Source organism: Onychomys torridus, chromosome 15, assembly GCF_903995425.1.
Source record: "Onychomys torridus chromosome 15, mOncTor1.1, whole genome shotgun sequence".
Lineage (NCBI taxonomy): Eukaryota > Metazoa > Chordata > Mammalia > Rodentia > Cricetidae > Onychomys > Onychomys torridus.
Genome location: NC_050457.1, coordinates 28,126,959 through 28,149,799, shown reverse-complemented (window position 1 = coordinate 28,149,799; position 22,841 = coordinate 28,126,959). Strand labels below are relative to the sequence as shown.

Genomic DNA, 22,841 nt, shown 5'->3' with positions numbered 1-22,841 from the left:
GATTTGGGGAAGCCATAGTCATGGCTGTCATTAGTTATACATGTCTGATAAACATGGTTGAACATAATAAGAAATATTTTCTTTTCCAACCTATTTTCCCTTTTCTAAAGACTAATTTTTATTTTTAATTATGTGTATGTGTTTAAGGGGGCAAGAGAATATGCACATGAGTGTAGGTAAACATGGATGCCAGAAGAGGGCACCAGATTCCCTGGAGCTAGAGTTACAGTTGTGTGAGTCACCCAACATGGGTTCTGGAATTGTACTCAGCTCCTCTATAAGAACAGCACATGTTCTCAACCACTGGGCCATCTCCCTGGTCCAGCTATTTTCAAAGACTCTTTCATGAGAGCTAAAGTTGTCTGTCAGTGGTTTTACCAAGCACCAAATCTGTTTTTAAAGCAAATGCCAATTTTAAAAATATATGTAATTTGAACTGTAGATACAAGTTTTCATCTAAAAAAGTACCACCCACTTAAAAGCTTTGTCCAAGTACAGTTTTTAATCTAGTTGAAAAGACCAGATTGAAGTGGAAAAAGGACATAACTATTTCAGGAAACATAAACAGCAAACAACAATATCTTACAGCCTGTCTATAGGTGTTGAGTGTATGAAAGGCCAATGTGCCATGTCATAAATTATGGAAATAGTGAATTTGAAAGAAAACTTTGAGTGTGCCCTAAAGTATGCAACTGAAATAGTTAAGAAATAAAAAGGACTTGAGGAGATTATTAAGACTGTGCTCAATTAAGATTATTGAGAGGGAAGCCAAGAAAAACTATGTAGGCAAGCAGGAAGATATTATGTATTCTGAATGGTGGAAAAGACCATCCTATACCAAACATAGAAACTGTACAAAAATCCAAGGAGAAACAACAGCTCTTATGCAAACACCAGTACAAAGCTCTGAGTTAACAAATTACAGCATTCACTGAATGCAAAATTAAAAATGCTGCTTTTCAGTATTTTCTAAGGACCCTTTAAAATGGAGGAAAAGCAAATAAATAGTCAATAAAAGGAGATGCTGTTTAATGAAACACCTGCATGATATTACATGAAGTTTCTTACCTATTCCTTTCTTCTGAGTGCCTCTCCTAGGGTCAGCTACAATAAAATTAAGTCACTGTTGAAAATGTCACTTAACTAGTTCTAAGAAGAGTGTGACAGACTTCAGAGATCTTTAGGTGTGTTAGCGACTTAATCCCTAACAGCACATTCATGAAGTAATCATAATCATTTTATAATGAAAGAGCTAGGAGTATAGAAAGGTTGATTCATAAAAAATTTCAGGTAAAAAATTTTTTTTCAGGGTACAAATGGGAACACCCTCTTGATTCATTCCAAATGATGCAACAGCACAGGCTTACTATGTAAGAAAATGGAAATGTTGGTGCTCCAATAGAAGTATTTACAAAAGGAAGAGACAGGGCAGATTGGATCAGTGTTTGAGCCAGCACAGAATCATATCTGTGAAGAACTGCTGTGAGAGGCGATGGAATACTGTTTGAACAGACACTTAGGCTTTATCTACAATTATCCCCAAATCAGTCACCCAGTTTATAGAAACACAAACAAAAGGACAGACATACACTTTTCAGAGAGCTACAAATATTAGCAACTTCCTTACTTTCCATCAGAACTTGCCTTCCTACAACCAAGTGGTTTGTATTCTTTCTTCTGAATCTATACAGATCTTCTTAGACTGAATGATACCCAGGCTTGGATAAGTTTCTTCTATGTACATACTAGTTAGCTGGCAGTCTTCTTAAAGCAAGTGACAAAGAACTGGTCTAGGTTCACTTAACAAGTATTTATAAATTGTGTAATATGTGTCAGATACAAGCTAGGCTTTGGGAATTACAGGAAAAAATAAAACCTTAAATCCCTGCTTTAACGAAACATTGTAGTTTGACATGAGAGGAACGAGGAGACAGAGTAGAGAGGTCTTGGTAGTGAGGTGAGAGAGTTGTTTGAAGTTCAGGAAGAGTGAAAAGGAACTGAGAGGACTGACGATGTGCAAATGCCCTGAGGCAGAGTGGTTGATGCTTTCACAGAATGGGGGGGTGTTTAAGAGGCTCTGCATAGAACTGTTTCCATGTCTTTGTTTCTAGATGTTCTGAGTTCAGTTCTCACCAGTGAATGCTCTGCATGTAGAAGAGTAAGTGTGAGCTAAACAGGACTCCCATTCGCTGGATTGGAGGTCAAAGAGTCAGCAAAGGAAGGTAATTTCTGGAAGAGATTTGCAAAACCTATAATTTTGTTTAATGGAGGGTTTAATATGTAGTGTGTTTCTTAGGTGACTTAAGATGATAATATCAACACTGTCCTAAGCCAGTACAGAAAACAATGTGAAAACTAATCAAGCATCCTCTCCCTACGCCAACAAGTAGGGCCTATGGGCCCAAGAGCAATGCCACAGACCTCAGCCTCCAGGGTTTCTAAGTATTTTCAAATTAAAAACAATAACAACAAAATCTTTATCACCTTTCCCCTAGATCTGTACATTAACACATTTTATAAATTATATTGTACTTTCAACTATTTGGATACATAAGCATTTCCTTTTGCCTAAATTTAACACATTTTATTGGTAGATCAGTCTAGAAAGAATGCTAATCTACTGACTGGGTATGAAAATTGATACAGTGGAGTTTCAGTGCCTGCCCGCAAACTTGCGAGTGGCATTTCTGTTATAAGACTCTAATCCTGGTTTTGTTTCAGGGAAGAGGGTAACCTTGGCAAATTCCAAATCCCTTTATGTCTTTCTTTCATTTGTAAAATACACTTCAATGCCCTAATCTTAAAATACATCTCAGATGTGTGTCTTACCGTACAGTGAGTGAGGAATGGGCTGAGAGGGAAACCCTTTCTTTCCCCTCTCCTCTCCAGACCCTGAAGGAAACTGGCAGAATGGACACCACTGACTTCCGCATCACCAGACAAAAGCGAAAGAGCTGCTCCACTCTTCTCTGCTACTACTTTCCCACACTTTACACTTTTCTCCTTTCTGTGTGCATGTCAAATACACACCTGCTTCACTCTTACTGCACCCGACCAGCTTTCTACACTCTCAGAGGCTTCCTTCTTCAGGAGAGCAGCATACTCTGCTTGAAACCCAAATGCTACTCCACTTAGCAAGTTATACACATGGCAAGGTAGTGTGAAGCATGGACACATTTGATTGTCTAGCCCGTCAGACATCTTTGTCTATACTACATAAAGATACGGTACAGGCTAATAAAGGTCCAGCTGGTGGACTTCTCCTCACAAAATCCCCAACTCCCCAGTTATCACATTCTATCTGCCCGTTGAACTAATGCCATCCATACTTGGGCTTTTCCAAAATTAAATGTGGTGGTCAGTGCATACAGTGAATGTGGTTGGTGAGAGGATTAGAAGGTGTAGCCTTGGAGGAAATGTGTCACTAGATCTCTCTCTCTCTCTCTCTCTCTCTCTCTCTCTCTCCAAGTACTTGCAGTTCTCTAAGTGTCTTTCTTTCTTTCTTTTTTTTCTTGGTTTTTTGAGACAGGGTTTCTCCATGTACTTTTGGAGCCTGTCCTGGAACTCACTCTGTAGACCAGGCTGGCCTTGAACTCACAAAGATCCACCTGCCTCTGCCTCCCAAGTGCTGGGATTAAAGGTGTGTGCCACCACTGCCCAGCTCTAAGTTTCTTTTAACTCAGATGAAGGTTGTGAGCTCTCAGCTACTCTACAACATGATGTCGGCCTTACTTCTGATATGTTCCCCACCATGATAGTCATGGACTCTAACCCTTTGCAACTGTGAGCCCCAAATTAAACATTTTATGTTATAAGTTGTTTTGGTCATGGTGCTTGTCACAGCAATTGAAAAAGTAAAACATTCAGTCTTACTCAATCCTCTTTAATATTTAAATTATGTGTGTGTGTGTGTGCGCGCGCGCACGCGCGCACACGTGCAGTTGCATGCATCTAGGTGGGCACATCCACTTATACCTCACATGTGGAGGGCAGAGGACAGCTGGCAGTAATCTGCTCTCTTTCCACCCTGCGGCGAGTACTGGAGAGCTAACTCAAGTTGTCAGATAGAGTGGCAAGTGCTTTTAACTTGTGAGCATTTTTGCTAGCTACCTCAGTCTTCATTTTCATACAATTTTCCCATATATTTTTCCTTAGTAGTTTTCAGGTGGTTTTGATGGTGCTGCTTGTTTTTATTTCTAGTAGTTTCAATATTCACTCATTCATCTGTGGTACTAGGCAGAAACCCAGGGCCTTATTCATGTTAGGCAAAGACTCTACCACTGAGCTACATTCTCATTGGCTTCCATGAAGGAAAAGAAATGAGACTGATAACCTAGCTGTTAAGTTTGACACCAAATCTTTTCAAACTAAATGATTTCTGCACTATATACCCTGAATTTAAAATATCTATTTGTAACACAATTTTCCCTAAACATAATAAAAAGTTTAAGAAACAAATCTATGCTTTGTGATGTTTAAGTCTCTTAAATAAAATATCTCTATTCTACACTTTGAGAACTTAAAGTTTAAGAACATAAAGTCTCTTAAGAACTAAATACACTTCTACTATGTATTTTAAAAGTTAATCCCTACTTCTGAAGACAGAGTACACACCTGAAATCATGCACACATGCACACATGTATATTGGATAGATCTCTAAGAAAAACAATGGTTGGCACATGTCTGTTTTTTAGTTGTAATCTGGGACACAGTTGTAGCACTGATAATTAACGGATCAACTACCTCTACTTGTCATCACTTTCCCTGCTTATCTCTCCCTGGGGACAAGATCTGTAGTTTCAGAATGTTCTCAGCTATCTGGTTCTGCTGCAGAGTAAGGTTAGACTGGAAGTGAGACAATGTCAATAGTGGCCAAGGGCTTCCAGGAAAGCCTCCACTCCTAAGGCTCCATCTGTCCTAACAGCACCAGATTACCAGTCAGCAGCTCTTCACGCTCCTGCATCACTTGCATAGCACTAGCCCACTGCTGAGATTTAATCTCATTGAAAAAAATACTTTTAGAATAGCTGCCCTTTTTCATAAAAGTGATTTGAAGATTGATGCAGTTATTTATATATGAAACTACATTGCAGCCCACAAGTCATAGATGTAATAATAGCTATACTCAACTGGCTAGTCTATTTGGTAATAGAAATAGCTCTTAGATGGTTTATGTGTCTTTTAATTCTCAAAACCTTGCAAGTTTGGTATAGTTATATCTTATTATTTAGACGCTGATGAAAGTTTGGTGAGGTGAGGTGGCCTGCCAATGTCAAAGAGAAGTAGAGTCAGAGTCAGGATTCAATTCAAGTCAACTTAATTCCCACGTTTTTCACCACAATCCTAGCTCCAAATATATGCTATAATTTTCCTATCCACACAGCCAAGACAACAATATTATTAAAGAGTTAAGCAAAGAACTGAGAAAAGAAAAGTGAGTAAGAACTTATCAAACTTACTGAGAATACACTCAAATACACCACACAATTTATACTTGGATTTTAGGACAGATCACAGAAGACCTGACAGCCCTTTTATGTCAGACTGTTAATGCACACTGAGTGCACAAAGGAGGCCAAGAAGATGGTTAAGAAACTAGAAAGATGTGACTTTCTGCTCCAGGAGCTTAGGCATGTCACCAGTAGTTCTATTCCAGTCTTCTGTGACAATAACTCACAAATAACAAGGAGTAAGAAAAACAAAGGAAATTCTTGTTAGAAATGTAGGTAAATCTTTTTCACAGTCCTTAATATTTTTTACTTAAAAATATTTTAAAGACTTTATGTAAAATTTGGATCATCTGTTGCAAAGAGAAGTTTCCTTGATGAGGGGTGAAGACTACCCTTATCTGTAGCATAGGATAAATATTTAGAGTGCAGTTATGGATTATGCTGGTTTAGTAAAGTGGTGGTTATAGGTTCTTCTCCAAGATCCATGACTTCAATGGTCCTGAGTAGTTGTCTAGGTTTCCAGTACCAGGCACGACTTTCCTCCTGTTGAACCAATCAAACAATTCAAGAGCTGTTGGTTACCACCAAAGTGTGGATACCACTACTGAAGAACATTATAGGAAACCACAACCAACCGAAATGCAGAGTTTTGGTGCCTGGTCTCAGGAGATACATCTTCAAAACAATTCCCATACATAAGTAAGGCTCAGGGACACTGCTGAAAATTATAAGAGACAGAAGACCAGGGAATTTGCCAGGAGACAGTGTCTCCTAGTCATGTCAGAAGCTACACCCATAGCCCCACCAGTATGACTGCCTAACTGTGAGCTAAACAAGGACAACACCAACAGACATGTCAAAGCAGATGGGGGAAATCCCATGAGGCCTCAGCCCTACACAAAGAACTAAAGGCCACTAAGGAACACTGAGAGTGGGGGGAATAGTGTTATCCAGGAAATACCACACCAACTGGTTATCCAATACCAATGGTGAACCCTGAAAACATGTATGTGTGTGCCCGGGCACCATGAATTTGAATAAGAGCAAGAAAAGATATGTGGGAGTTTAGAGGAATGAAAGAAAAAATTATGCAACATTGTAATCTCAAAAATAAAAGAAATGATTTAAAAAGTTGGTTCCTGACCATAATATAGTACAGTCAAATTTTTCTCTTTCTAAAGATTAAGTTTTCCAGGACGGTATTCATATCACTAACTTAATTCATGCTACTTAAATAGTATAATATATACAAGAATCTCTGTCTTCTTAGAGCATTCCACACAATAGTTGAAGAGAGAGAGGAATAAAAAAAGCTGCTCATGAAAACAAATTTATCTGTTTAGTAGTCAATATAGTCAGATGCCAGTGCATAGGATATTCTACACAGGTATCAACTAAAAGGCAATTTTCGAGCAACTCCTAAGCAAACAGAGATTAAATACAGAACAAATATCTTTACTTTTGACAATGGCCTGCTGGATAATCACATCATTGCATACCTTTAAACGCAATAAAAAATGGTCAGAGATCAGTGACTTATTTTTCACTCATGGAATAGAACTGCCTCCTGAGTTAATGAGCCCTTGGCTTTATGCTTTGCATAAAATTATGCTGGCCAAATCCAAGTTTCAGTAAGCTATGCTTATTGGATTATCTAATGATGTCAAATACTTAGGTGCTGAATGAGGAGAACAATCTGTTCTTCTATGTCTTCTAAAAGATTTAAAAATTTATTTTAGGTATATGAGTATTTCATCCAAGTGTATGCTGATGCCTGTGGAGGCAAGAAGAAGGCATCAGACCTCCTAGAATGGGAGTTATAGATGGTTATGAACCAATATGCAGGTGCTGGGAACTGAACATGGTGCTCTGCCACAGTAGTGAGTGCTCTTAACCACTGAACCATCTCTCCAGCCTCCTTCCATGTCTTAAATATACGTTCCTGGTCTTTCAGTAGCTCCAAGATGAAAAGTCTGTTAGTTTCTCCTACAGATACAGACATTGGCATTATCTAGTACACATTATGTGCATGTGAATAAACTATCTTTGTCTAACAACTTTGGGAGACTCTACTGTGAACTTTGGTCATGTAAGCAACAAATTGCTCATCCTATACATCCTAATGCAATTAATCAGCCTCACTACACAGAATCTAAAAGGGCTCATTAGCTTCTGTTAAGAGCAACAGGCCAGGGCTGGAGAGATGGCTTAATAACTAAGTGTACTTGTTCTTAGAGAGGACCCAAGTTCAGTGGCTCAAAACCATTTGTAACTCCAGTTCTGACCCTTACTTCTGGCCTCCTAGAGAACCAGACATGCATGTGGTCCACATACACGCATGCAGGCCAAACACTCATACACATAAAATAAATAATTCTAAAAAAGGAAGTTTGCAAGCAAATGAATGGATCTAGGAAAAAATCATCCTGAGTGAGGTAACTCAGACTCAGAAAGACAAACATGGTATGTACTCACTCATAAGAGGATACTAGATGTAAAACAAAGGATGACTAGACTGCTACTCACAATCCCAGGGAGGCTAGCTAGTAAAGAGTACCCTAAGAAAGACACAGGATTCCCCAAGGACAGAGAAATGGATGAGATCTACATGAGCAAACTGGACGTGATGGGGGTGGTAATGAAGGGCAAGGATCGAGGGAAAGAGAGATTAGGGGAGCAGGAGATCCCAGCTGGATCAAGAACAGAGAGGGAGAACAAGGAAAGAGACCATGATAAATGAAGACCCCATGGGAATAGGAAGAAGCAAAGTGCTAGAGAGGTCCCCAGAAATCCACAGATACCTCCACAATAGACTACTGGCAATGGTTGAGAGAAAGCCCGAACTGACCTACTCTGGTGATCCAGCTGGCCAAACACCCTAACTGTCGTGCTAGAGCTCTCATCCAATGACTGATGGAAGCAGATGCAGAGATCCTTGGTCAGACCCCAGGTGGAGCTCCTGGAGTTCAATCATCGAGAAAGAGGAGGGATTGTATGATTGAGAATTGTTGAGACCATGATTGGAAAAAGCACAGGGACAAATAGCCAAACTAATGGAAACACATGAACTATGAACCAATAGCTGAGGAGCCCCCAACTGGATCAGGCCCTCTGGATAAGTGAGACAAGTGATTAGCTTGAATTGTTTGGGAGGCACCCAAACAGTGGGACCTGGACCTGTCCTTAGTGCATAAACTGGCTGTTTGGAACCTGGCGCCTATGCAGGGACACTTTGCTCAGCCTGGGAGGAGGGGACTGGACCTGCCTGGACCAAATCTACCAGGACCAAATCTACCAGGTTGAGCTGAATCCCCAGGGGAGTCTTGGCCCTGGAGGAGATGGGAATGGGGGATGGGCTGGGAAGAGGTTGGGGAAGGCTGGAGGAGGGGACAGGGAAATCTGTGGCTGTTGTGTAAAATTAAATTAAATTATAAAACTTTTAAAATACAATAAAAAATAAAATAAAAAAGAGTGACAAGTCAATTTTATAACTGGATACCCATTTGTGATATATTTTTATGTCTGTATTGAGTCTTGTCTTTGTAAGTTCTCTAGTCTATCTTTACCAATCTTTCTTTGAACTGTGATAAGAGAGTTAATGGGAACACTTTAGCCAGTGAGCACTTTTCTTCTTGCCCTTGATATGTCTGTGGTTGGGATTATATGACATTAAAGAGAAACTGTAGATATTCTGTTTGTGTTTGCTATTGGTAAGACTACTTGATGTATGTTGGTTCTAGGCTTTAATTTCCTTATAACTTAGGAAAGATTGATGTCTTGTAGATTGGATTGAATTTCTCAATCCAATTCACCATTACAGGGCTGTACACAGGTAACACCAAGATTTGAAGCAGTGAAGTGTTCCAGTGTGGATGCAGCTCCTTTGGTCCTGTCTACAGATGCTGCAGATCTTTTGCCTCTGTGCTAAGGTTATTTCACCAAGACTCTTAGACTAGAAACTGTGAGCCACCTTTAGTAAGTACGAGGACCCTGTGGTACATATTTAATTCACTGATTCTATCCCAGTTTTACACTATTTCCTCATTCCTCTGATTTTCTTTCTCCTTGTCCCAAGAAATAGGTTTCCTTAGGGTTTTTCATATATGCTTACTTTGGGGTAAATCACAGTCTTTCTCTTTCTCTTCCCTGTGCCCCCATCCTCATCCATACTTAAAACTTTAACTCCCTCTATGGCCACCTTCATTTTATCCTAAGTGTTTACTATACCTTCACTCCTTAACACCTCTCCCCTTCCTCTCACAGTCCCTTTCTAGCTTCCTGAGCTCTACACAGTAACTACAAGTTAAATGCACAAATGTAAATATCCAGGTGTAGGATCTACATATGAGATCTACTTTCTGGCCGGGTCACCTCCCTTAGTGTGATATTTTCCAGTTCCATCCATTTTCTTGCAAGTTTCATAATTTCGGTTTTGTTTACAGCTGGATAAAATTCTATTGTGTGTGTATATATATACATATATCATATTTTCATTTTTCATTCATCAGTTAAAGGACATGCACACTGATTCTACACCTTAGCTGTTGTGAAGACAGTGGCAGTAAACATGGATGCTCTAGTTTCTTGACAGAAGGGTGTGCAGCTCTGTGGGGATACGCCTAGGAATGGTATAAATGGATCATATGGTACTTCTGGTTTTTTGCTTTTAGGAAGCCTCCACACCAACTTCCAAGGAGGCTGCATCAATTTACAGTCTGACTAACAGTAGATAAATATTCACATTTTTCCACATCTCACCAATATTTGCTGTTATTTGTATTTGTTTTCTAACTGGGTTGTGATGGAATCTCAAAGTCCTAATGTCCATTTGCTTGATATTGTCTGCCTCTCCCCCCCCCCCCTCTCTCTCTCTCTGTGTGTGTGTGTGTGTGTGTGTGTGTGTGTGTGTGTATGTGGTGCTTCTTAGAGGCAACAAATAAACTGTTTCTGCTTTTTGAACCAATCTGCTACTGTGTCTTCTGATTGAGGAATTGAGATCATTGCTATTCAGTTATTTAATTTGTGCATTGATTCCTGCTATTCTGTTGATTTTGTAGTATTTTTCCTCCTTCCTCTCTTAATTAGTATTATTCTAGCATGGTTTATTAATTCCTGTGGCCTCATGAATGGATTTGCTCTTCTCTTCAATTTGAAGGATTCTTTTAAGTTTTTACTGTAGAGTTAGAGATTCTTCTCCTTTTTCTGTGTCTTTAACTCATAAATATGATCTTTTCAATGTGTTGCAAATACCTTGTCTTCATGTTCAGATAGTCTAGATATTCAGTCCTCTCCTGCTCCATTCTATTACTGAGACTTTGCATGGATTTTTAAACTTCAACTTGCTATGTTTTGTTTTAACTTCAGCATTTTAGAGTGTGTTTTCATCAGAGTTTATCTTTGCTTTTTATTTACCTTTCATACCATCTATCACCTTCCATATTATATTCTGTCATTTGTTTATGTCTTTGAACATACTTAGAATCATTATTTTGAGTTCTCTGAGACTTCCTCTAACTCACTCTCATCAGATGCCATTGTTATAGGGCTAATAATTTTTGGAAGAGTTACACTGTTTTGGTTTTTTTGTGTTTCTTATGTATTTCATTGTTACTTACCCATCTGGTGTTATTTCTTTGCTTTGATAGGTTATTTTTAATCAACTATGTTCTTCCAGTTGAAGTATTTGCAATGTCCAATGTGACTTAGATATGACAGCACTGAGTGCATAGTTCAGAAAATAATTAAATAATTCCTCAGACCAGGAGCTCTGGATGTCTGGTATAAGGTTTATATTATTCACAAAGTAGGATATTAGCTATGAATGCAATCAGAGTTGTTTGATATTAACATTCAACTATTATAGCAATTAATGACAGTGACCCTTTACATTTCCATAACTGTTAGAGAATAAAAAATGAAGTGTTGTATGGGGCAGTATGGAGCACACTCAGATTTTAACTCTCTGATTTTTCTAACTTATTCAGTTTTTCAATCATGATTTTAATGTAGTACTAGAATAACTAATCAAAAATTTATAACCAACAAGTATTAGTAGCACTTTTAACACTATTGTTTTATGTGCATATGTATGCATGCATGGAGAATTATATGTTCATGTATATGTGTACACATGGTGTTCAGGTGCATGTGCACATGTGTATGTTAGCATGTGGAGACCAATTGATAGCTTCCCTAATTGCTTTTCACTTTATTATTTGAGATGAAGTCTCTAACTGAACCTGGAGCTCATGTACTCAACTAGGCTGAGTGGTCATTGAGCTCCAGGATCCTCCTGACTCCACTCACCCAACTCCAGATGCTGGGGTTACTGACTAACTAGCTGTTTACATGGGTTCTGGGGATTTAAATTCAGATCTTCATGCTTGCATAGCAAGTTCTCTACCAATAGAGGTTCCTATATGCACGCGCGTGCACGCGCACACACACACACACACACGCACACACACACACATGAACACACATGCACACGCACGCACACACGCACACACACGCACGCACACGCATACACACACACAATTTTTAATGTAAAATGAGAAATCATCAAAATGCAAAGTATTAACCAGCCAATCACAAGAAGTAAATGAGCAAGACTTCTACATTATATAGAAAATTGACAAGCTATTTTGAATAGATTGTGTGCCCTAGAAATAATTCAAGCAGAATTATTAAACCTAGGCCAGTCAGTCCCCTAGGTTTTCCACTTTCTATTATAATGTATATTCTTAGCAAAAGTTAGAAAGCACAGAGCATACCTAGTCATGCGAAAAAAAACATTGTTTTTAGCTGGAGATATAGCTCATGGCTCAGTAGTACAGCACTTACCTAGCACACAGTGGGCCCTTGGTTTAATCTCTAAATAAATGTATACACACACAATGACTTTGATGTTAGCTGTGATGACTCACATTTTGAATTGCAGTACTTGAGATGCTAACGCAGAAAAATCATCAACAATTCAAAGCCAACTGAGGATACATACTTGAGTTCCAGGCCAGCCTGGGCTACGGAGTGAGACCATCTCCAAAAACAAAAACAAAACAAAAGAATCCTTGTCCTGCTCTTTGACTGTTTGACATTAATTCTGGATTTTGATTTTAAAAATTTTCCAGAATCATTTGAATTTATAATTTGTATTATTCATACGTAAGTCTCAAGAAAGCTTTTGGCTCACAAATGACCAAGTCAAAAATGCTTATACAATGTTTTCTATTTGTTAACTATCTATTTAATTCTAACTAACTGGAAACATTTCACTCAGATTTCATTTACAGGGTCATAATATGATGCACATAGGATTGAATTATATAAGCACATGGTATGAAATAAGGCTGACCTGGTAAAAGTGTATTCTTTTATCTCTTTTAAGTAAGAGTAGTTCAGACACAACAAAAACCTGGGCAGTATATAAAAAAATTAACATTTAAACTGTTGTGCATTTAAGCTGTTACAAACTTTGGTACACAAGAAGGGAATGAGCAGGACTTCTATATTATATAGGAAATTGACAAGCTATATTGAGTAGACTATGTGCCTTAGAACTAATTCAAGCAGAATTATTAAATACACACGGGCCAGCCAGTCCTCTAGGTTTTCCACTTTCTATTATACTGTTAATTTAAAGGACACACATGATAGTTTTCTAATAACCCTATAGTAATGCTCATCCTTTGCTAATAGGAACATAATGAATTCTTATCTTAGTTAATCCTACTACAATCAACTTGTCCGTGATTTCTTACTAAATTCTCTCCTATAAAATAGAATCTTTCTTTCAGGAACCCTTCTGGTAGATTTTTAATGTATAGTTTTTGTTTTATTTAATGTGATATGTAGTCCTGAAAATCTCTTTTACAAGACTGCATGGTAAAAATAACAACTTTTTAAAACATGGGTGGAGACACATAATTCAAAGACAGCTCATTTTTCTTAAATATGAAAACTAAACAATGAAATACTGAAGTAAATATAAGACTTTCTTAGTTGAAAAATTGAAATGAATAAATATGGAAGAGTCAAGACTATTGAGCTACAGAGTCAAGAGGCCAACATAAAAGAATAGACATGCCTTTAATCCCAGCACTTGGGAGGCAGAGGCAGGTGAATCTCTTAGTTCGAGGCCAGCCTTGTCTACAAAGTGAGTTCCAGGACAGCCAGGACTGTTACATAGAGAAAGTTGTCTTGAAAAAACAAAACAAAACCAAAAAAAAAAAAAAAAACCAAAAAAAAAAAAAAAAGAAAAGAAAACAGGCAGAAACATACAAGGACTTCTGACTTCTGTGACACAGAGTATGTGCAAAAGGAAAAGCTGTAGTACAGTATAGGACTACTTCTGCTTAAGCTCACCTGTTGTACTAGCTAGTGGCACAAATTAATCAATGATGAGCTAATTTGTTCTAAAAAAAAAAACAAAACAAAAACAAGGTTACAAGATGACAGATTACACCAATAGTTTATTCTCATCACTGTTCTTCTACATTTATATTGAAAGAATGGAATTTTAACTGTTCTAAGCCAACTCACTAGTGAGAAGGGAGAGTATTCTTTTTAATTGAGATAGAGAAGGTGATTGTAATTATAGGTTGAGTATACATTTAAGCACTCAGTACAATTTAGAACCAGCTACTTCTATTATTACTTGTAAAATTGCTACTTCAGTTGTTAATGGTGATATTTAAAAGAGTTCAGAGGTGAACAGCTGTGCTTTACCCAATGTCTATTTTTTTCTGATTTCTTCTTAATAAAACTCTGACAGTTTGCTTAGAAATCTGCTTCTCAGGAAAGTTGATCTTAAACTCTGTATTAGAGGTAAATCAGAGGTAATTAAATGAATTATATGTCTATTGTATTTGCTAGTGACTGATTTAAGGATAATATATCGCTTCCTGGCAAAAAATGAATGAATAAATAATAATAACAAATAAAATAATGTTTATTGAAAGAACAAAGTCCATTGGAATAACTCTTGTGCTATCTCTCTCTTCAGAAGGCATCACTATGACAATTTGATCTTTTGACATCTGTGAATATTGCCAGGGCAAAAGTTCTGTGGGCACATTAATGGCCCACTTCTTTTTGGTACTCCCGTTACAGATGCCAAGGGTCATAGTTTGTGTAGTTATAAACATGGCATAGTTTTTGGATGCGACTTATGGCACATATCCTCTCATATAGTTTAAAATATTTCCAGATTACTTATAATGCCTAATATAAAGAAAATAATTGTTATAATTTATTCTGCAGGAATAAAAATCACACAAAAAATTTTTTTACATATTCAATATAGACTCATTTTTTTATTTGTTTTTGATTTGGCTGAATAGGCCCAGTGTGAAGCCCACAGATACAAAAGACCAGTTGTATTTTCTAAATGAATCAGGATGTATTTGCATTGAAAGCTTTATGTATAACACTTACAATTTTCATAATGATTTTCTATTGCATAGGTAAAAGCTATTGACCAACATGGTTGCCACTAGTCACATATGACTGTTCAAACTGAAACTGTGTGTCAATGGCTACCACGCTTGACAGTAGCTATATAGATCATTTCCATAACTTGAATCAAGTTCTATTAGAAACTTCTGGTCAATATTATCTATTCTAGAAATTTTTAATATTCCTATATTAGATAAATTGAAGCAAGTCCCCAACACAAGTTATATCCAGACAAGCCTATTAATTTAATAAATGGAAAATAAATTTCAGTATGGTAACTGAAGTACTTCAAGTTCTAAACTGGGAGGGTCAATATTAATAAAGAAACATGATCAATCATATATACATCATGATTCAGCTATGTCAACATAGCTATCTCCTTATAATTTATTAAAAGTTGAAATAAAAGGAAAAAATAGTAATAGAAATGCCAGCATACCACTACGACATTCTATAATTTGAGCTTCTAATACAGTCATGAGTATAGGCAACAATGTCTGCCCTCTTTTTCATGTTCTGTCTCCTAACATACATTACTCATACTGTATAATGCCTATATTATTGCATGTTCACTCTTTCAATTATATAATAATGGAGACAGTTGTCAACTGGGAAATGGGTTTGAGTTTCACATTCCTAACTAATAGTATGATACAATGATAGGTCTTCACTTCCATCCTTGTATAAAATCTCTATTCTTCTGACATTGGTGCCATTAATCTAAATCCGTTTGGGGCTTAGTAAATGAGGGTCATTTTCTCTCCTGGGGGAGAGATCGAGGCATATGAGAATTGAGACAGTCTCACCCTATACACCTAGTTCTTAGATAATCATGTGAAAGGGATGTCAGTCGTCAGCTGGGAAGTTCTGTCCACTTTGTCTCCACTCCAGTTTGGGCATGCACAGCATCACCTCCCTCTAGACTTGCCTTCACTGTGAATGTGCTCACTCGTTATATCATAAATTCAAATATACTTTTTTCTGATCCCAACTTCTACCCAACTCACTTTACCTTTCCTATTATACTAGTCTTGCTTTGTTTTGACTTTGGTTTTGGTTTTCCTTTAGTGGCCTTTTAAAAGTCAGTTTCTAATTTCCTCCCCAATATCCCTCTTTCGACTCCACTTTCATCCCTTGTGGAGAGACTCTGTCTCAGCACTTCGGTCATTAAATTCTTCTTGACATATTCACTGCTGTGCTGTACTCTTGCCTTTCTTTATCCTGTTCACATCTAAAGCCACAGTCTATAGCTCTTCCAGTGGCTTCTAAAGGTCTCAGAACAGATAGCAGACTATTAGCAGACTGGCCTTGCGCTTCATTCTGCTTTTACCTAGAATGTTTTTATCATCACTATCTTTTCTCTGGCCAACTCTCTTTGCCTTTCAAGTCTTTCTAGCTTTCAATGGAGATAAACCCTTAAATTCCTAATTAGCTATGGACCAATTCTGCATACTTTTATAACATATGACGTATGTCAACATATTGTTATTATTCTCTGTTGTGACTTGGTGCATTTAAGTATTTTTTTTCAAAACATACATCAATTTAAGAAACTGAATAGTGCTAGTAACTTAAAAAGTCTTATAATTGAAAGTACATGTAGTTGTTCTGATACCTGTTTAGCAGAATAAAAAGTGATAAACAGGTATATTAAAAGGAGAGAAAAATAGAGGAAGAGAGAAGCCCACAATTTTCATCACAGTATTCAGGACAGGCCTAGCTGAGAAGGAAACAGTTGAGGAACGATGAAGGAGACAGCTGTAAATGCACAAAGCAAAAGGGGCAGTCAAGACAAAGTTCCTAGGGAGAGAGCATTAGCAGCACATGTTCGGAAGGAGATCCATGTAGTTGGGGCAGAGTAAATGATGAAGAAGCTGCTAACAGATCAGTTCAAAGAAGCAATGGAAGTCAGATTGTACACATCTTGCTACCTTTTGTAATAATTTCATATTTAAGAAAAATGGGGTGCAGGGGGTGAAAGGGTAAGGATAATCGGACTTACACTGCCTCCTACATTGGGAACTGGAGAGTCTAAGATTGGTGATAGCAACAACGCATGAGGGTACCAAAGGAGCTGATGGTGAAGGTCAGTGGTGGAGCACTTGCCTGAGCATGTGTAAGGGCCTGAGCTTAGGAACAATCACCTCAAAAAACAAAAATAAAAGCCTATTAAGTTGATAACTATACATACCAGTAACTCAGACCAGAGTAGAAGAGGCAGAGGTAGTGAAAAATTGTCAAATCTGAGATGTATTTTTAAGGCAAAATACAATAGAATTTCCTGAGGGGTCAGATGGATACAGACGAGAAAAGACTGAAGGAAAACAACCAAACAAAAAACTCTAGAATTTTGACTTGCACTGAGAGGAAAAATACTGACAGAGAACAGTGTTGAATAATTTTGTAGATAATATTAGTATAGACTAAATACCGCCTATTTATTAAAGGTCTAGTCAAGTAGTAAGATATGGGTCTCGTGTCCATAGATGACAACTAGGTTGAAAGATATAAAATTGGGAATTGAATGATATATAATAGTATCAAGATCACTGAAGCTGGATGAGATCAGAAATAAAATGAGTATTGATAGAATGGAGAAACAGTCAACAGCAAAGTCCTGGGTAGTCTAAGATTAGGAAATCAAAGATAATAGCAGGGACTAGTGAAGGAGAATAAAGAGAAGCAATAATAAAATAGAATAATCAAGAAGTTTGAGTGAGTAAGACGATGAAGACTACAACCAACCGTAGGGTTTAGCAAGTATTGAAGGCGTCTGTGACTTGGTAAGAGCATGTCAACACTATGATGGATGGAGAAACATAAAAAAACAAGCTCAGGAAAAATGAGATGTGAATTCAATTCAGTATATACAGATAAGTCTTTGGAGGAATTTCTTTCAAAGGGCAGCAAAGAAGTGGTTGGAATAACTAGCAAGGGCTTTTTGTTTGTTTCCAGGTAGAAAGATGTTTGTGTGCTTATGGAAAGACCCAGAAGAGGACATGCAGGAACAATCATCTATACATTTATGAATCTATAAGGAATTAAGACAGGAATAGACTGTAAATGTTAATGAAGCTTAGTTTGTTAGTATTCCAATGTTACAAAATAAAATACTGTGTTTTATACACAGGAAGGAGAAAGAATGATCTGGATGGAATAATCAAATGAAAGATAGTCAATCTACTACCAGAGCCAGTTCACAATGACCAAGGGGAAAAACAAGAAGCTCCCAGTTTGCAAACTACAAAGGAAACAATAGATTTGAAGGAGGGATGGTTTCCATTAAACCAAGAAGGTAAATGCTGTTTTTAACGTGAACCGTCTCCCAGAGACTCGTGTTTAACACCTGGTGTTAAAGGTCTATAATCTTCTCAAACAGCTGGTGGTGCTTTTTGGGAAGGTTATGGAACCTTTAAGAGGTTGAGTATTGCTAGAGGAAGTATGTCACTGGGGGCTAGCTGGTAAGTTTTAGAACATGGCCCTACCCCAGTTTCCTTTCTGTTTCTGCCTTGCCAGCACAAACACAAGGGACAGGCATCATGCGCTACCACCATGCTTTCCTCACTGAGATGGGCTGTACCAATTCTGGAGCCGTGAACTAAAAAACAAGCACCTTCTCCCCTAGGCTTCTTTGTCTGGGTATTTCATCACAGCCACAGAGATGCAGCTAACACAGTAAAAATAAGGGAAATTCCAAGTAGTCAGAGAGCAAAATTCTGCTGATCATAGATCATGAATTCTTGAGGGCACAGAAATGTTTTCATAGTCGTCAGTGGCAGGGACATGATTTGGGACAGAAGAGGCTGTAGGCTATAATGTTGAGTCTTAAGGGACTGGATGCCAAGAGATGAGGATGATGTGCAAGTCTGAGGCTTCTTGCTGCGAGGAACAGAAACCAAGCTGAAGAGCACAGTATGACTGACCCATGTGGACTCAAGACACGTAATGGCAATGAGGTTGGGAGTTGAGGCCAAGTTAGTCAGGGCATGTGTGGGTCTCTCTACTGGGGAGAAGACACTTGCCCCCCTTCTGGAGCTTCCTTGTGGCCTTACTGATGGAATTGACAGTGCTGAGGCTAGCTTTTCAGGACATTCATGTGACCCTTACACACGTGGACTTCTGGTTAAACAACTTAAGTTAAAAGCTTTCCCTGCTTGGAAGAAGAGTAAGCCAATTATTCATAACAAATTTGGGGTTTACTTACCTCTGTGTTGCAAGAGCGATATCGTTTCCTTTCCCCAAGGCAATACTTTCCACCTCCTGAAGGTCTGGAAAACATTTGTTTAACATGTGATTATAATGCATCTATCACACAAAGACTACATATATTGTTTGATGAAAACATCAAAAGTGACTTTAAGAAGATGTCAAATGTGGCATTTTGTCAATTATTAAAATGATAATTGTTAACAATGAGTATGGTTATTCAACATGAAATTATGGCAGCATATATAAATAATTTATAAGACTTAAGAGTTATTATCTATATTCTCAGGAAAACATAATTAAATCAGTATATTTAATTATCATAGTATAGTGCTCCATTCAATACAATGACTTTAAAAAAACTTATCTATAATGAAAAGCCACTTAAATTATATTCAACACAAACCATAATCTTTTCTTTCAGGTAGAAAACAATGAGATAACATTTAATGACATTCTGGGAATGGATCCAGTTCAGAATTAATAATACAAAAAAATGCATTTTCATTTCAGTTCAACACAAAGTTAAAAACATCAAATTTAAAAAGATGGCAAAAAGATAGCTTTGCATTACATTACTTCCAAATTAATGAAAGACTATATCAAATATTTGCTTTCATAAATTATTCTTTAAAGTATTTAGTATTAAGGAAAAACATATGCCATCATTTGGACATGCTATTATCAAGTGAAAAACATCTTCTTTGAAGACGTTCAGGTCTTACATATCTGAGTCTGTTAATATATCATAAGGCTTCATATTTTGGGATAATAGTTTTTAGCAGCCTATGTTGAATTTAGGCTAATTATCCTTGTATTTGCTTAAAAAGGAATCAAATCCACTGGTACCAGTGGATTTGGAATATGTTTTGAAGACCAGTGAGTTGATCAGTTTGAACCAACTTGGAAGAAAGAGATTGTGAGGCCAAAACAAGGTTGTGGGGATGGTGGCAGTCATGAATGGTTTATGAATTATAATAGAAATCTCTGCTAGGAGGGCCGTAACTGCTAGAAAGTGGGAAGTTGGAATCTAGAACAATTATAAAGAAAATATTTTTAGATAAAAAGAACAGAAATGAGGCATTTGAAGAAAGCTAAGAGTCATGGGTTAAAATGAGAATAAAAAAAAGAACTAAACTAGACTATTCTTTATCCTTTATTGAGGTGGGTGGGTATGGGGGGCCAGTTGCCACCTTTTCCAGGGTTCCTATGAGAAGGAGAAAGGAATAAAGAACTTTTAGATAGAAGTATACTCTTAGCTGATGAGAGGAAAGAGAGAAACACAGGAGAGCTTGGGGAAGACCTGGGTCAACACCCAATGGCTTCTTCTGTCTCTTCTTAAGGGCTTTTTAAAGGGATGCCAAGGGGTGGGGCAAAAGACCTCCCCCTAGCACAGTGCAGACCCTTCCAAACACCTGGTAACCACGCATGTGGTCAATCCATCCCCTTATGCAGTCCTGCTGGGTAAAACAAGCTTAGATCTCACTAGGGCTCCCACAGGTGGGGTAAGTAGAGATGTTATAACATCATTCTTCACCAAAGGACCAGTTCTAGACACAATGGGTAGGTAGCAGGCTGCAGCCAAGGAGCAGGTGAGTCTTCGGCAGAGGAGGAAAAGTGGGCTAAAGTAACAGTCTACCTAAACATTGGTAGGATGGAGAGAAACAGAGCTGGCAAAGAATACTGACAGGCTGGCCTTGCCTCATGGAGACTATGGCTGGAGAGTGGTAGCAGATGAGCAGGCTGGCCTGCAGGAACAGTCCTGGGAGATGACAGGAGCATAGGAATGGAAGCCACTTAACACATGAGCAATATCGTCTCATTGTGATTTGTGATGCGAATCACGGCATTTCAACCCCCTGAAATGCTCTCATTGGTCCTTCTAAAAGAAATGTGGCAGTAATAATTTTATGTGATATGTGAAAGGCCCTTCTTTTTCTGGGAGTAATGGTAATGTAGCAGAAACCAGGTCTGGATTCATCCATAATTCAACAGTCTTCAGAGGAGGAAATCTGATTATTACTAGCTATATAGTGAGACTATTTTAAAGGTTTGGAAATTTTCTTTCTTTTTCTCTCTCTCTTTTTTCTTTTTAATTTTTTACTTACACAATAAGGAGAAAAGAAGAAAAAGAAAGTCTGTCTAACAAAGCTCCTTCACTTTCCTGGACCGCTTGCTTCTTCTGAAGACAAGCACTTGGCTTGCTAGAGAAACATTTTTACAGATAACATGTGAAACCACAGCTTTGAATCATTTCCAACTGTGTCTTTTTGTTGGCTCTGGCTTACTTTAGCTACTTACGCTGGACTGTCACAGTGTCTTAGCGATGAAGAGACGCCTCCCCCGCAGGTCCTGCTGCACTCACCCCATAGCGACCAGGAACCCCAGCCCCCATCTATGCTCTGAGGCCAAGTGCCAAAAGGAACACAGTCTCCCTGATAACACCACTGTAAGAAGGCACAGAAAACACAGAATTAGCTTTCATGCAGCTACAAGACAGAAGTCCATAAACTTTCATAAAAGTCAGATAATGACCAATTTTAAGCATTAGCATTCGCAAAAGTGGAGAACGGGTTTTAACTGCGTTTAGACAATGTAAGGGTGCGTACAATTTGCAAACTATTTCTAGCTCGTCAGATTTATAGTCTCCAACAAGTACCAGTTCTAAAAGCCCTGATTTTGGCAGTTTTCTTTGTTTCTCTTTGTCCAGACTTTTAGTGTTTCTCATTATAGAGTTAGCTATAGGCCTCAAAATCATTTTTAGATATTGTAGTAATTTCTTTAAAAAAAATCTTTATATTCCACTATTATTAGACTTGTGGAATGATAATGCACTATGGAAAGTTCTCCAGTAAGGAGACTTTATGATGGTAATTGCAAGTTCTTTAAAAAAAAGAAAGAAAGAAAGAAAGAAAGAAAGAAAGAAAGAAAGAAAGAAAGAAAGACAGAAAGACAGAAAGAAAGACAGAAAGAAAGAAAAAGAGAGGAAAACTGGTTGAGACTACAATAGTAAAAGAATGCTTTGTGGCATTTCATCCAGGAGCAGCACAGACATAATAAATGTAATGCCAAGACACTAGGGATTGGACACAAAAACCCTTACATACATTGATTAGCCCTGTGTAAGGGCCCTGTATGAACATGTGTGCTCAAATTCTGCTCGGTTTGACTCTCTGCAAAATAAACCATACACACTGCACCTAAGGAGAGAGCCAGGAATCCTTTATCTGAAAACAGACATCATATAATCAGTTCATAACTCTAGCATGATAAAACTTATTTGCAGTACATGGCAAAATAAAAATGTTCTTTTAAACCAAGCATTTATAGGCTTTTGTTGGGGCATTTTTCTAACACATCAAACATTAACAAATCAAACTAACCTATGAGAGTGGTATGTTTATATGGATAACAATATCAACAGTTATTAGAGTTAAATGTGTGTCAACAGGACCACACTATTAAGAAATTCAACCTTATAATAAGATTGGGACACTTAGAAATGAATCATTTCATTGTCCTGATTCTATCACCAAGCTTGCTGGTTTTGCCACCAAGATACACTGGAAATTCTCTCCATGTCACCTTCTTTTGGCTGTCACCCTAGATAACAGCCAGCGCCTCACCTGGTGACTTGGCCTCCAACTTGTCTGCTAGAATTTATTTCCCAGGAAGCATTCAGGCATGGCTTTTAAAGACACAACATCACACTATTTTGACTTCATGCT

At 37.8% G+C, this 22,841-nt stretch overlaps 1 protein-coding gene across 1 annotated transcript in view; it reads right to left on the bottom strand.

Moving 5' to 3' along the window:
* The window catches only part of Adamts6 (ADAM metallopeptidase with thrombospondin type 1 motif 6), a 241,420-nt gene that overhangs the window by 93,174 nt on the left and 125,405 nt on the right, over nucleotides 1–22,841 (bottom strand). Inside the window, exons 13-14 of the mRNA XM_036207143.1 lie at nucleotides 21,415–21,560; nucleotides 19,112–19,175 (exon numbers count right to left, since the gene is read on the bottom strand). Coding sequence (XP_036063036.1) covers nucleotides 19,112–19,175; nucleotides 21,415–21,560 — 210 coding nt within the window. The remainder of the gene's footprint in view (nucleotides 1–19,111; nucleotides 19,176–21,414; nucleotides 21,561–22,841) is intronic.